Below are 13,800 nucleotides of genomic sequence, written 5' to 3'. Positions count from 1 at the left end.
GGGTGAAGACAAAAATATATACTTATTATAAATTACAATATCATAGGTTTATAATAGTATGTGGTAGGCAGAATAGTGGCCCCCAAGGAATTCTGTGTTCTGATTCCTAGAATCTGTGAACGTGTTACCTTACATGACAAAAGGGACTTCACAGATGTTAAGGATCTTGCATTGGCAGTTTGTCCAGAATGTTCTAGGTGGGCCCAATGTGAGGTGACTTATAAGGGCCTTGATAAGTGAAAGAGGGATGCAGGAAAGTCTGGGTCAGAGAAGGAGTTGTAATGACAAAAGCAGAGGTCAGAGTGACAGGATTGGTGGTTTTGAAAGGAATGCAATTAGCAGATAGAAGCTGTGAAAGGGGAGGAAGTGGATTTTCCCCTAGATCCTTGAGAAGGAACACAGTCCAGCTGGTGTTGATTTTAGCCCAGTGAGACCCATTTCAGACTTCCAACCTATAGAACTATAAGAGGATACATTTGTATTGTTTCAGGGCACTATGTTTGTGGAAATTTGTGACAGGAGCGATAGGGAGCCAATACATGGTAGTGGTGGTATAATTTTTATATTTTAGAAAGATGGCTCCATCACCTCTCCACCACTTCAGAACACTTTCGTCTCTACCCTACTTCCTGTTGCAATGGGTGAATATCCCAGCCTCTGTCAACAGCCAGTGGTAACTCCCCAAAAGACGATCAGTAAAGTTCGTTTATCTCGTTAAGCTTGGTTTGTTAGACTCACTGCAATAAGGGAGAATTCCACTTGCTGGAATCTTAGTGGTGTCTCCAAATAGAGACATGAGGACAGGATATATATAGTTTTAGGGCCAGGACTGTGTGATTTTAAGGTGGGTCTTGAAAGGAGGAGAGCTGGTTAGGATCGAGCACGTGTATAACCGTTTTGGAATGGTGGGCATGAGGTGAAGTCATTAGGTGAAGGTCTGAAGGAGTCTTGATGAACAAGTCATTTTAGTGGGGTCACAGCCTCATCTCCCAGGAACAGATATCTCCTGGAGCCACCAGCTAAGTTATTGTTGCTGGATTTCAGTATTGTTTAATACAAGGACAGGACAGTATGCCCAGTCCCTGTATTGTTAAATACACGAACTGGGACTTAGGCCGGCATCAACTCTCACCAGAAACTCCACTAGTGGTCTGGATCTCATTCCTTCTCTTTACTCAAGGACTTTGTCCTACAACTTTGTCTCTCTCTTTAGCATGGTCATTTCTCTCTCTGCTAGATCATTCCATCTTGAGAACTAAACTAAACTAAAAATCTCCCCACAGGCCCCTTTGACATCTGTCCCATCTGTTTCCCCTTATAGAAAAACTTCTTGAGAGAGTTGTCCGTGGTTATTGTGATCACCTCTTTACCTTCCATTCCAGCCACTCTCTCTCCTCTGCCCCATACAACCCCACCACATTAGCCTTCCTTAGGCTCCCAGAACATTTCAAACATGTTTCTGGGGTGCCTGGGTGGCTCAGTCAGTTAAGCATCTGACTCTTGATTTTGGCTCGGGTTACGATCTCACGATTCTGTGAAACTGAGTGCGTGTTGGGCTCTGCACAGACAGCTGACAGGGTGGAGCCTGCTTGGGATTCTCTCTCTCTCTCTCTCTCTCTCTCTCTCTCTGCCCCTCTCCTGCTTGCACTGGCCTCCCTCTCAAAACAAATAAACTTTAGGGGCGCCTGGGTGGCGCAGTCGGTTAAGCGTCCGACTTCAGCCAGGTCACGATCTCGCGGTCCGGGAGTTCGAGCCCCGCATCGGGCTCTGCGCTGATGGCTCAGAGCCTGGAGTCTGTTTCTGATTCTGTGTCTCCCTCTCTCTCTGCCCCTCCCCCGTTCATGCTCTGTCTCTCTCTGTCCCAAAAAATAAATAAACGTTGAAAAAAAAATTAAAAACAACAACAACAACAAAAAAAAACACAAATAAACTTTAAAATAATCATCACCACCACCACCACAACAAACTGTTTCTGCCTGAGGGCTTTGCACTATCTGTACCCTTTGTCTGACCGGCTTCCCCCTCACCCACCATCTTCACCTGGCTGGCTGCTTGTCAGTCAGAGCTCGGGTTAAATGTCATTTCCTCAGAGACACCTTCTCTGACCATCAATCTACACATAATGTGTGCAGGCGCTATTAGGCCACTCCGCTTTAAAAAAAAATTTATGTATTTGTATGGTGGCGAGATATATATAACAACATTTACCATCTCAATAATCTTAAGTGTATAATTCAGTGGCATTAAGTACATTCACATGGTTGGATAACCATCGCCACCAACCAGCTCCAGAACTTCTTCATCTTCCCAAATTTAGGCTGCATATCCATGAAACAACAACTCTCACCCCCCTCTGCACCTCCAGCCCCTGCCAACCGTGATTTAATTTTGGGCTCTATGAATTGGCCTCTTTTAGGTACCTCATGAAAGTGGAATGACATGATATTTGTCATTTTGTATCTAGCTTATTTTAGTTAGCATTACGTCTTCAAGGTTCAACCATGTTGTGGCAGGTGAACCTTGTGTGGCTGGCTCAGTCGGTGGAGCATGTGACTCTTGATCTTGGGGTTGTAGATTCGAGCCCCCTGTTGGGGATAGAGATTACTTAAAAATAAAATCTTAAAAAAATTCCATTCCTTTTTAAGGTTGACTCATTCATATATATATATATATATATATATATATATATATACATTAATATATAACATATGTATACATACACAGAGAAGAATGGACACTTGGGTAGTTTCCATCATTTGGCTATTGTGAATAATGCTATTGTGAATATTAGGGTACAAGCATCTGTTCGAGTCCCTGGTTCCAGTTCTTTTGGATATATACCCAGAAGTGGAATTGCCGGATCATATGGTAATTCTGTGCTTAACTATTTGAGGAACTGCCATGCTTGTTTCTACAGTAGTGACACCATTTTATATTCACACCAATACTCATAAATGTTCCAATTTCTCCACATCCACACCAACCTTCGTTATGTCCTCTTTTTTTTTTTTAAATGAATAATCTTCCTAATGGGTGTGAAGTGGTATATCATTCCATTTTAATTCGATAAATAGCCCCTGTAAGTAGCTGAGATTTTACACACGCAGGTGACACAAACACACACACACACACACACACACACACACACACACGTATTTTTATTCTTCCGCACCTGTGCTGTAAGCTCTGTAAGAACAAGGATTTTTGTCTCTCTCGTTTACCACTGTGTCTCTAGCATCTGAGAGTACTTCGCAAGCAATAACGACAGTAATGACAAGAGCCACAACAAATACCAGAGCCAACATTGATGCAGCACTTACTATGTGCCAGGCACTGTTTTATGACAATATAATCATGCTGTAAGAGAGGTGTTCTTATCATCCTGATTTACAGGGAGTTGAGGCACAGGGTATTTTCCCCAGGTTACACAGTGTCACTGTAGTTGCTCAAAAAATGATTTTGGAATGGAAGTGCAAAGGGAATGAATGATGGGGAAGGAGGATTTTAGGGGAATGAGTTGGTGAACTATTGCAGGAGTCCTGGCAGAAGATGTTAAACCTTGCCTTCTGATGGTAGCGGTGGTGCTAGACAAAGGGTGGGGGAATCCAAGTCACCTCGGATGTAGAACCATTGATAAGACTGTGGTGTAAATGTGTATTCAGGAACGTCTCTAGTGTGCACAGGATGAACTTGTCTAAGACGGGCACATGGGTTGTGAGAGGGAGGTTAAGACAGACTTGTGGAGATGAAGGAAAAACTAACCCCAGACACCCCTGATCACACCATACACATTTGGACTTGGTTTTTTCAGTGTAGCACTTGATTGTATTCTGTCTTTGTGAAGTTGCCTGTTAGCTGTAGAGAATAATGTCTTGAGCTTTCACACGGGCTCTTACTCTGCTGATATCCTTCTCTCATTCCAAGGAGGCAGTTTGGCTTTGGATACCATGGTCTCAGAGCCATCTACATGGCAAGACACAAATGAAAGTAGAGGAAAGTCTGAGTTCCTCAGTGGCTTCATCCTAGGCTATCGGGAGAGGGAGCATGCTAGTGTCTGATGGGAGAAGGCTGAAGTGGAGAGGGTAGAAGGGAGGGCAGAGTTTTTTAAGATTTGCGAAGTGACTTAGGGGTTCCCAAGCATGTGGGAACTTCAGCCTGTCCCCTTGGGGTGCCCCGTGGGGGTAGTGAGACAGGACAAAAGGATGGCCATCTAGTGTACCCCAGACACCAGGGTTACTAACCCCACAAGGCTTACTTAGGGGAAGGGTGGTTTGGAGACTGTAGAGCAACTTCATAGGACCCCTGGGGCGGGGACAATGAACATGTCAGTTGAGGAGCCCCTCTGAATGTTCTGTTCCAGACAATACCCTGGGCCTCTGTCCAAGCCTCAATTGAGACTGAATTTCTGCCAGCCAGAGAGTTGAGGTAGATTCAGTTTGATTGAAGGGGATTATAGTAATGCACCAATTCTTGCGTGCCCAGTTTATAAAGCAAAATTTAGACTTGCTTTGTGTGTAATAGTTGGCTTCTCTAGATGAGACGAGACACTCTCCAAATGCAGGGATCACTTTTTATCATTCATTTGGTCAATAAAGATTTGTTAAGGACCTACTGTATGCCAGGCACTGATCTAGATACTAGGTATACATTAAGCAGATCAGACATGGTCCTGCAGCCTTGGATTTATAGCGGGGGAGGAAGGAAGGAAGGAAGGAAGGAAGGAAGGAAGGAAGGAAGGAATAAATAAAAACAAGTATATAATTAGAAGTGGGGATGAGTGCTATGAAGCAAAGGAATGGGGTCTTCATCTTGGCAGCTGAGATTCTAACTTGGGAGCTAGCCCCTAAACCAGTGGTGTTACCGCAGAGGAACTCAGTGCACTAACTCAGCCCCCACCCGCAGCTCCTCTGCGGAAGCAACACCTTAACCAAGCCCCGAGGTCCCTGGCTTGATTGCTGCTTCTTTAGTGGCCAGACCTGCCAGATCTTTTCAATGCGGACTTTCAGTACTTCAAACACCACGCTCAAGTTGTCAGGCACATCAGTGCCATTGTTTGTTACTGGCTCTGAGGAGGTGACTAACCTAAGTCCTACTAACTCCCACTCATCCTGCGGATCGCAACAGAAATGTAAATTGTGAACAGAAATGTAAATTGTGAAGCCCGAATGGTCCAGATTTGGGTGTGTTTGAGGGGCTGGTGCAGCCGGAGGGCGCAAACACAGAAAGAGCGGTGCAGGATGGAGCTGGGTGGCGGGGGTGGGGAGTCAGGAGGAAGGTGCACAGGACCATGGTTTAAGTTTGGGTTTTGTTCTAAGTGCAGTGGGAACGATGTGAGGATTTGAAGCTGAGGAATATCTGTCTCATTTGTGTTTTCTTTTTTTTTATTCTTTTTTATTTTTTTTAATATGAATTTATTGTCAACTTGGTTTCCATACACCACCTCATTTGTGTTTTCAACCATATCCCATCATGCCAGGTATTTGGGTTAATGACTATTTGATTGGTTGATGATTACTTGCCAAAATGAATTAAACTAGGGGTTGGTGGGTGGAGGGGAGAAGCCCTCTGTGGAGATGGCTTCCTTATGGCTAACAAAGACTGACAAGTTAAAAACCCAAAAGTTCAGGGTTGGGAGGCCTTACACGTTTCCAACTACTTAAAAAAATTTTTTTTAATGTTTCTTTTTGAGAGAGAGAGACAGAGAGAGCACGAGCGGGGAGGGGCAGAGAGAGAGGGAGACACAGAATCCGAAGCAGGCTCCAGGCTCAGAGCTGTCAGCACAGAGCTGGATGCGGGGCTTGAACTCATGAACTGTGAGATCATGACCTGAGCCGAAGTTGGACGCTTAACCCACTGAGCCACCCAGGCGCCCCTCCAACTGCTTTAAAGTAGAGCAGCCCCGTGACAGTCAGGTCCTGGAAAAGTTGACAAGTTGTCCTCATTTACTCTTGCTTTGCTTCTCCTTTCTCCAGTCCGACAAGATCATTGGGGAAGTTTTTTTTTTTTTTTTTTTTTTTTTAATTCCCTGTGTTTCCTGTGTTACGTTGGTGTGTGAGAGGTTCCAGGCAGTGTATGTGTAGAGCAAAGTAGTGAGTGAAGCTTACCATTTTCAGGGGCAGGCAGATTAGGGTGAGAGGAAGAAAAGCTGCTCACACATGAAATGAGACCTTTGGGCAAAGGAGAGGACCCCCCAAAATCATGATGACAGAAGTTGTGTCAGGCAGGAGCATGTGGATGAGGTCGTAGTTCCTTACTAAGCCCTATGGAAACATGGGTGATGTCAGTATGATTGTGACCTCAAGGGTCTGGCAGAGCAGGAGGGTGACATCACTGCCCAGGGGACCCAGTGAGCTCAGACTCCAGGGAGGCCTCCTCACAGCCCCTAAAGAGGCGGGAGCAGCAAACATGATGATGAAGAGAGCCCTAGGGGCTGAGCTGCTTTCATCAGCTGTTCAATTATTGTTCTTTTCCTTCACCCTCCTGCCGGCATAGAATTGTACCTCAGGACTGGGCAGAGAGACAGAAAGAAGGAGCACTGAGGCTCTGTACCCAAGACATGGTAGGTCGTGTGGGGTGAGCTATCAGCTGGGGCAAGCCCCTGTCCCCAAGGAGCTCATGGTACAGGTGGACAGACAGACTTGAAAACCAGTAAAACAGGGGTGCCTGGGTGGCTCAGTCGGTTGGGCGTCTGACTTCGGCTCAGGTCATGATCTCGAGGTCCGTGAGTTCGAGCCCCGCATCGGGCTCTGTGCTGACAGCTCAGAGCCTGGAGCCTGTTTCAGATTCTGTGTCTCCGTCTCTCTCTGACCTTCCCCTGTTCATGCTCTGTCTCTTTCTGTCTCAAAAATGAATAAGTGTTAAAAAAAAAAAATTAAAAAACCAGTAAAAACAGTAGAAGAAAGTGTATGAGCTTTGAGGTTAGGCCTGACTCCTAACCTCAGTCTGTCACTTAGTTATTTACCATCTGACCTGGGTACGTTATTTAACCACACTGGGCCTCCGTTTGTCATCATTAAAATGGAGATGGCAGGGGTGCCTGGGTGGCTCAGTCGGTTGAGCGTCCGGCTTCGGCTCAGGTCATGATCTCACAGTTCGTGAGTTCGAGCCCCATGTCGGGCTCTGTGCTGACAGCATAGAGCCTGGGCTACTTTGAATTCTGTGTCTCCCTCTGTCTCTGCTCCTGCCCCACTCCTGCTCTGTCTCTCTCTCTCCTTCAAAAAGAAATAAAAAAACATGAAAATGGAGACGGCAATTTTTGTCTCACAGCAGGATGACTGTGAGGAGTGAATGAGAGAAATCATATCATGTTCCTAGAAACTAGCAAGTGTTTTTTTTTTTTTTTTTTTTTTTTTTTAAGGTTTATTTAGTTATTTTGAGAGAGAGAGACAGAGAGAGGGAGACAGAATTCCAAGCAGGCTCCGTGCTGTCAGCTCAGAGCCCAGTGTGGGGCTCGAACCCACAACCTGTGAGATCATGACCTGAGCCGAGATCAAGAGCCAGATGCTTAACCAACTGAGCCACCGAGGCACCCCCCCCCCCCACCCCGGAATCCGGCAGGTATTTAATGAATGGTAGCTGTTAGTATTGCCACTGCTTCAGATCACACAGTATGACAGAAACAATGTGGGGTCACGTAGTCATACAGTTGACTCGGGAACAACATGAGTTTGAACTGTGCAGGTCCACTTATATGCGGATGTTTTTCAGTACATTTATTAGAAACGGTTTGCTGATTTGTGACAATCTGAAAAAAAACTCTCAGACAAACCGTGTAACGGTTGATTTGCATTTCCCTGAAGGTAGCTCTGTGAAGAGGTCTTCAAGGTGATTTGGAAGGGGGCTGAGAAATTATACGATTCATTATACTGATGTGGATGCAGATGCAGAGAGACTTTGAATGATTTGAGTAAGGTCACTCATAAACTCGTGGCAGTGGAGGGTATGGGTGAGATGGCATGGCCAAATGGTCAGGAAATGGGCCTTGGAATCAGGTGCACTTAAGTATGAATACCAGTTTCAGCATTTACTAGCTGTGAGACTTGAGGTATTACCTAATCTCTCAGCTTTCTCATCTGTAAAATGGGATACATGATATCTACTGCAGAGGATTACTGTAAGAATTTAATGATGTATGTGAAGTGATTACTTTGTGTATTGAGACTGGTGCACAGAAAGTGCTGAATACATTTTTAACTACCAGTGCTGGAACTGAATTAAAGGCCCCCCGAGTCTTAGTTGAGTGCTTTTTTGGTCATTCCATGCTGACCTGACATTCTCTCTATTTAGCAGGCATTCAGATTAGGCAGGCTGTGTTCACTGGAGCTTTTGTACACCCCTCACTCCAGACACCCTTGTTGGTAACATATGAGATCTCTGGATTCAGTGGGGCCTCAAAAAAGCTGCTGACAGTAGCAGAAGCTAGTTTAATCACTACTATACATATCCGGTCTGTATACCAGTCTTCTTCCTGTGATGGACAAAAAGTTTTTTGCTGAGCGAGATGCTAAAATGCTGAAGGGACCGTCTGTCATGTATTTTAAGGGATCTTTAGAAATATGAAAGGCTCCATACTTTCCCTGCCCCTCCTACATCTGTCTGGGGTTGTTTAAGCATGAGTAATTAAATAAAATGAGGACAGCCAGAGATTATCTAGAAACAGACAGGTTTGGCAACTTGCTCATTTCTTGGCAAACACCAGGACTTGTAACTCATTCTCCTCGCTATTTGTTTATTTTTAAAATGCGTTTCCAGTTAATAACTACCATTTTTACTGAAAAAAAGCAATATATGCACAAAGGAAAGAATTCCAAGAGTGCATACATAATTAAAAATGATCTTTCTCTTACTTCAGCCCCCTCCCTTCCTATCCCTCTCCTGGCTACCACTACTGTTAACAGTTTCTTGGGTATCTTTTCAGGGATATTCTATGTCATATTTCATGTATATATGTAAGCATATATATAAATATTTATTCTTCTCAAAAAATAGCAAACATATTCTATATACTGTTTCATGCTTTGCTTTTTCCCGACATGCTTTGCTCAACCCGACAATTTGGAGATAGTTTCGTATCTATACAGAATACAGAGTGTTTTCTTTTTCTCTCTCATGATTGCATAATAAATAATTCATGGCATATGGCTGGAGCAGAAATGATTTATTTTTATTTATTTTTTATGTCATATAATAGTTAAGTTTTCTTTATGTTTTAATAAGTTATTTAAATTCAACTTAGTTAACATGCAGTGTAGTATTGGTTTCAGTAGAAACCAGTGATTCATCACCTGCATGTAACACCCAGTGCTCATCCCAACAAGTGGCTTCCATAATGCCCATCACCAATTTAACCCATCCCCTCAACCACCTCCCCTCCAGCAACCCTCAGTTTGTTCTCTGTATTTAAGAGGCTCTTATGGTTTACTTCCCTCTCTGTTTTATCTTATTTTAACTTCCCTTCCCCTATGTTCATGTGTTTTGTTTCTTAAATTCCGCATATGAGTGAAATCATATGATACTTGTCCTTCTCTAATACACTTAGCTTAGCATAATACACTCTAGCTCCATCCACATCATTGCAAATGGCAAGACTTCATTCTTTTTGATTGCCAAGTAGTATTCCATTGTGTGTATGTGTGTGTATCTTCTTTATCCTTCATCAGTCAATGGACATTTGAGCTCTTTCCATAATTTGGCTATTGTTGAAAACACTGCTATAAACATCGGGTGCATGTGTGGAGCAGAAATGATTTGGCCTCAACTTCCAGTTTGGTTCTTGCATGCCTTTTTTTTGTTGTTGATGGCAAACAATTCTCCCAGCCACTTTGCTCCGAATGTGGAGTGATACCCAAGGTCCTCTATCCCCATATCTAGTAAGTCATGCCAGTTCTACTTTTTTCCATTTATTCTCTTTCATTCTCACTGCTACCTCCCTGGATTAGGCCTTAAAATTCTTATAGCATTCAGCTATTTCCAAATTTTCTTTTCTTTTCTTTTTTAATTTTATTTTTTATTTTTTAAAATTTACATCTAAATTTGTTAGCATATAGTGCAACAATGATTTCAGGAGTAGATTCCTTAGTGGACCTTACCCACTTAGCCCATCTCCCCTCCCACAACCCTTCCAGCAACCCTCTGTTTGTTCTCCATATTTAAGAGTCTTTTCTGTTTTGTCCCCCTCCCTGTTTTTATATTATTTTTGTTTCCCTTCCCTTGTGTTCATCTGTTTTGTTTCTTAAAGTCCTCATATGAGTGAAGTCATATGATTTTTGTCTTTCTCTGACTAATTTCACTTAGCATAATACCCTCCAGTTCTATCCACGTAGTTGCACATGGCAAGATTTCATTTTTTTTGATTGCAGAGTAATACTCCATTGTATATATGTGCCACATCTTCTTTATCCATTCATCCATCGATGGACATTTGGGCTCTTTCCATATTTTGGCTGTTGTTAATAGTGCTGCTATAAACATTGGGGTGCAAGTGTCCCTTTGAAACAGCACACCTGTATCCCTTGGATAAATGCCTAGTAGTGTAATTGCTGGGTCGTAGGGTAGTTCTATTTTTATTTTTTTGAGGAACCTCCATACTGTTTTCCAGAGGGGCTGCACCAGCTTGCATTCCCATTTTTTTTAAGTTTATTTTTTATTTTTTAAAATTTATCTTTTTTTTAAGTTTATTTGATTTGAGAGAGAGAGAAAGAGAGAGAGAAGGGGAGGGGGAGAGAATCCCAAGCAGGCTCTGTGCTGTCAGCTCAGAGCCTAACACCAGGCTGGATCCCACCAGCCATGAGATCATGACCTGAGCCCAAATCAGGAGTCTGGCACTTAACTGACTGAGTCGCCCAGGTGCCCCTCCAAGTTTTGTCTCTGCTCATGTTGCACAATTGCTCTTGATCACGTTTCCTAACGTCAAGGTTCTGATTGTGTCACTCTTCTTTAAAACCTCCGGTGGATTCTCATTCATTGTCTTACGTAAAAACTGAAGCAGTGATCAATAAATATGATTTTAAAATTCTAACCTGGGTAATTTATGGAATGCAAATCCCTGGATCAGGATGTTCAGAGGGTTTAGACCTTTAGTCTGTATTAAAAAAAAAAAAAAAAAGTTTACAAGTGTTCCAGATGCAGTTGGTTGTTTGACGAAGTGTAACCATCAGAGTAAGGTACACAATTTCTCAGCCCAGTATTTCTCTTCAGGGTGCATTTGCAACCCCATCTTTTACTACTGTTTCTCTACATGCCAGTGCATATGAAGTTTTTGTTGGCTTTCTGGGCACTCCTAACACCTTCTGGTCACAACTTTTAAACTACCAGACCCAACCTTTCTATGAATCCTTCACAGCCAGAAGTACCCCTGAACTCGATTTACACGAGTAAGCTTAACTGGCTTACAGCCACATTCTATCTTATCTTAGTTTGGGGATTCTCCAACCCCCCCTCCCACCCCCTTTTAAAGCTTGTAAGTTCGCTGCCTGCGGAAACCCATTTTGTCTTTTATTATTTGAGTGTCCAGAGCCTTGTGCACTTTTTAAAAAAATTTTTTTAACGTTTATTTATTTTTGAGACAGAGAGAGACAGAGCATGAACGGGGGAGGGTCAGAGAGAGAGGGAGACACAGAATCTGAAACAGGCTCCAGGCTCTGAGCTGTCAGCACAGAGCCCCACGCGGGGCTCGAACTCACGGACCATGAGATCATGACCTGAGCCGAAGTCGGACGCTTAACCGACCAAGCCACCCAGGCGCCCCCAGAGCCTTGTGCACTTTGTAGCAAGGGCCTTAAAGAAGAAGCTGTAGAATCAGTGTCATTTCCTAACTTGATCACCATTGCACATGCGGTATCTTTAACTGTTCCTGGCTTATAGTGGGGCTTTCAACACGTATTTGTGGATTCAAAGAATAAACGAGCGGGGCTCAGGCGATCGTTGCCTAGTGAACTACAAGTCCCAGCGGGCATTGCGTGGGACGTCGGCGGACGCGGTGATGCAAGGGGGCGTGCCGAGCCCGAGGGAGGGGTCGTCCTGCGGGTAGCCGGAGGCCGGGGAGGTTCTGGAGCCTAGGGTGAGAGAGGGAACGAAAGGTGAGCGGGGCTGAAGGAGGGGACGCACTGCCTGGCGCCCCCAATTTATGGAGAGGGGTAAGATGGCGGAGGCGGAGAGCCTGGAGACAGCGGCGGAGCACGAGCGGATCCTGCGAGAGATCGAGAGCACCGACACGGCCTGCATCGGGCCCACCCTCAGGTACCCCCCGGGGACCGGGGCCACCGACGGGCGGGTACGGGCTGGACGGGGGCCAGGCTCCTTCGGGGCTGTGTGTTTGGCCGGCCGCCCGCAGGGCCAGCGCCAGCCGCCCGTTTCGGGGATCCCGGCGAGCGACCTCCACCCTGGGCAAGGCGGGTCTCCCTCCACAGCCCGGACATGGGGTCCCTACTCGACCGCCGACGCCCACAGCCCAGTTACTCCGGAGGCTCCTCTTGCCTTCCTCCAGGCTGGGGCAGCCTTGGTTCTGCCTCCGAGGCCGGCCCCGAGCTGGGCGACTAGAGCGCGCCCGGCAGATGGTGGCTTTTAGCAGATCTTCCCTCTGGGGACATCACCCTTCCTCTCCGACTCAGACCCCATCCTGTCCTAGACATAAGTCCTGCTCTACGGCCAAAACAGAAATTCACTCACAGTCTGATGATGGGAAATTACACTCTTGCCTCCATAAAATCACAACCACTTCTCAGAAATGAGTTTCTGAAAATCTTAGGCCTGGAAGGAAGTTTCCCTCAACCCGCGCCCCTCTCTGGGTAGCGGGTACTTGTTGAACCCTGTTAGTAAGACGACCTCTTCCAAAGGTGCAGCCTCAAGGTAGTCTCATCGCCGAGAAAAAGTTGTCACCCCTTCTGCCCACCCCCCCATACCATTACTTTGCCCTCTCACCCCCATTCTATTTGTAAATGTCAAAACAAACTCCACCTACCTCAGCTTAGTGTATTTAACAAAACTTAGGTACCACTTACTATGTACAGTGCAAGAAATTGTATTCAGCAATTTACAAGTGAAACTTATTCAAACTGCAGAACAATCCTATTAGGTACTGTTATTATCCTCATTTTACAGATGAGGCACAGAGAGGTTAAGTGACTTGTTCATGGTCACAGAGAAAATAAAGTAGGGGAGTAGTGATTCCTACTCAGGCTCTCTGGATCCAGGGTCTGCATTCTTAACCTTTTTTGTTATGTCTCAATTGGTGATTATCGTATACTATACTTCCTGTTAATTATTCACCAGATCCAATTTCCAACCACCTTTCCCTTTCCCCTCAGTTTACTAGTGCCCTGGAACTTACTCATCTTCATCCTTCCTGTTGTACCTCCTGATCTTCATGCGGTCAGTAGACAGATAATTCTACCCACCTTGCACAGTCTTGGGGCACTACTTGTCCCTTCAAAGCAGTTATTACTCACTGCTTGTTGTTTTCTTGTTTTGTTTTGTTTTGTTTTTTCATAGGGAGAGTTGTCTCATGAAAGAGTGTTTGAAGGAGGGGCAGGCTGGAGACTCTACTCCTCATCTCCACCTGCACATCTTTCTTCTCCAGGGCAAAATGGTAGCCTACTTCTCTCTTTGCCATCTCTGGTCATGACCATCTTTAGTAGTTTGCCTTTGTCCTTCATTGCATTGGGATCATAACCATCATACTGCTTTCTTTTCCCATTTTCTTGAGCTCTTAAGGGTGAATGATCCTTATTTCATTATCTTTACTTTTATAAAAACTGCAGACTGCTTATCAGTATTCTAAGTGTGTTACTATCGATTATTAAT

At 44.6% G+C, this 13,800-nt stretch overlaps 1 protein-coding gene and 1 long non-coding RNA gene across 6 annotated transcripts in view; one reads left to right on the top strand and one right to left on the bottom strand.

Annotated features, from left to right (window-relative positions):
- Nucleotides 1-3,798: 3,798 nt before the first annotated feature.
- Nucleotides 3,799-6,268, bottom strand: LOC111559834. The gene is made up of 2 exons (XR_002741173.2): nt 6,105-6,268; nt 3,799-3,963 (listed from the first exon to the last, which is right to left on the bottom strand). It is a non-coding gene; the product is annotated as an uncharacterized LOC111559834 (long non-coding RNA).
- Nucleotides 6,269-6,410: 142 nt separating this feature from the next.
- EXOC6B (exocyst complex component 6B) overlaps nt 6,411-13,800 on the top strand; it is a 613,079-nt gene continuing 605,689 nt past the window's right edge. For 2 of the 5 annotated variants that reach the window (XM_045054389.1, XM_045054391.1), the window contains exon 1: nt 12,102-12,237. Coding sequence is in view for 2 of the 5 variants with exons in the window: in XM_045054386.1 (XP_044910321.1) it covers nt 12,125-12,237 (113 nt within the window). In the remaining 3 variants the exon portion in view is untranslated. Of the gene's footprint in view, nt 6,560-11,997; nt 12,238-13,800 lie in introns of those variants that run through there. The other 3 variants (XM_045054390.1, XM_045054386.1, XM_045054387.1) reach the window with 3 other exon arrangements.

This window comes from Felis catus, chromosome A3 (assembly GCF_018350175.1).
Source record: "Felis catus isolate Fca126 chromosome A3, F.catus_Fca126_mat1.0, whole genome shotgun sequence".
Lineage (NCBI taxonomy): Eukaryota > Metazoa > Chordata > Mammalia > Carnivora > Felidae > Felis > Felis catus.
The sequence above is the reverse complement of the archived record's forward strand: the minus strand, read 5'-3'. Positions and strand labels throughout refer to the sequence as shown.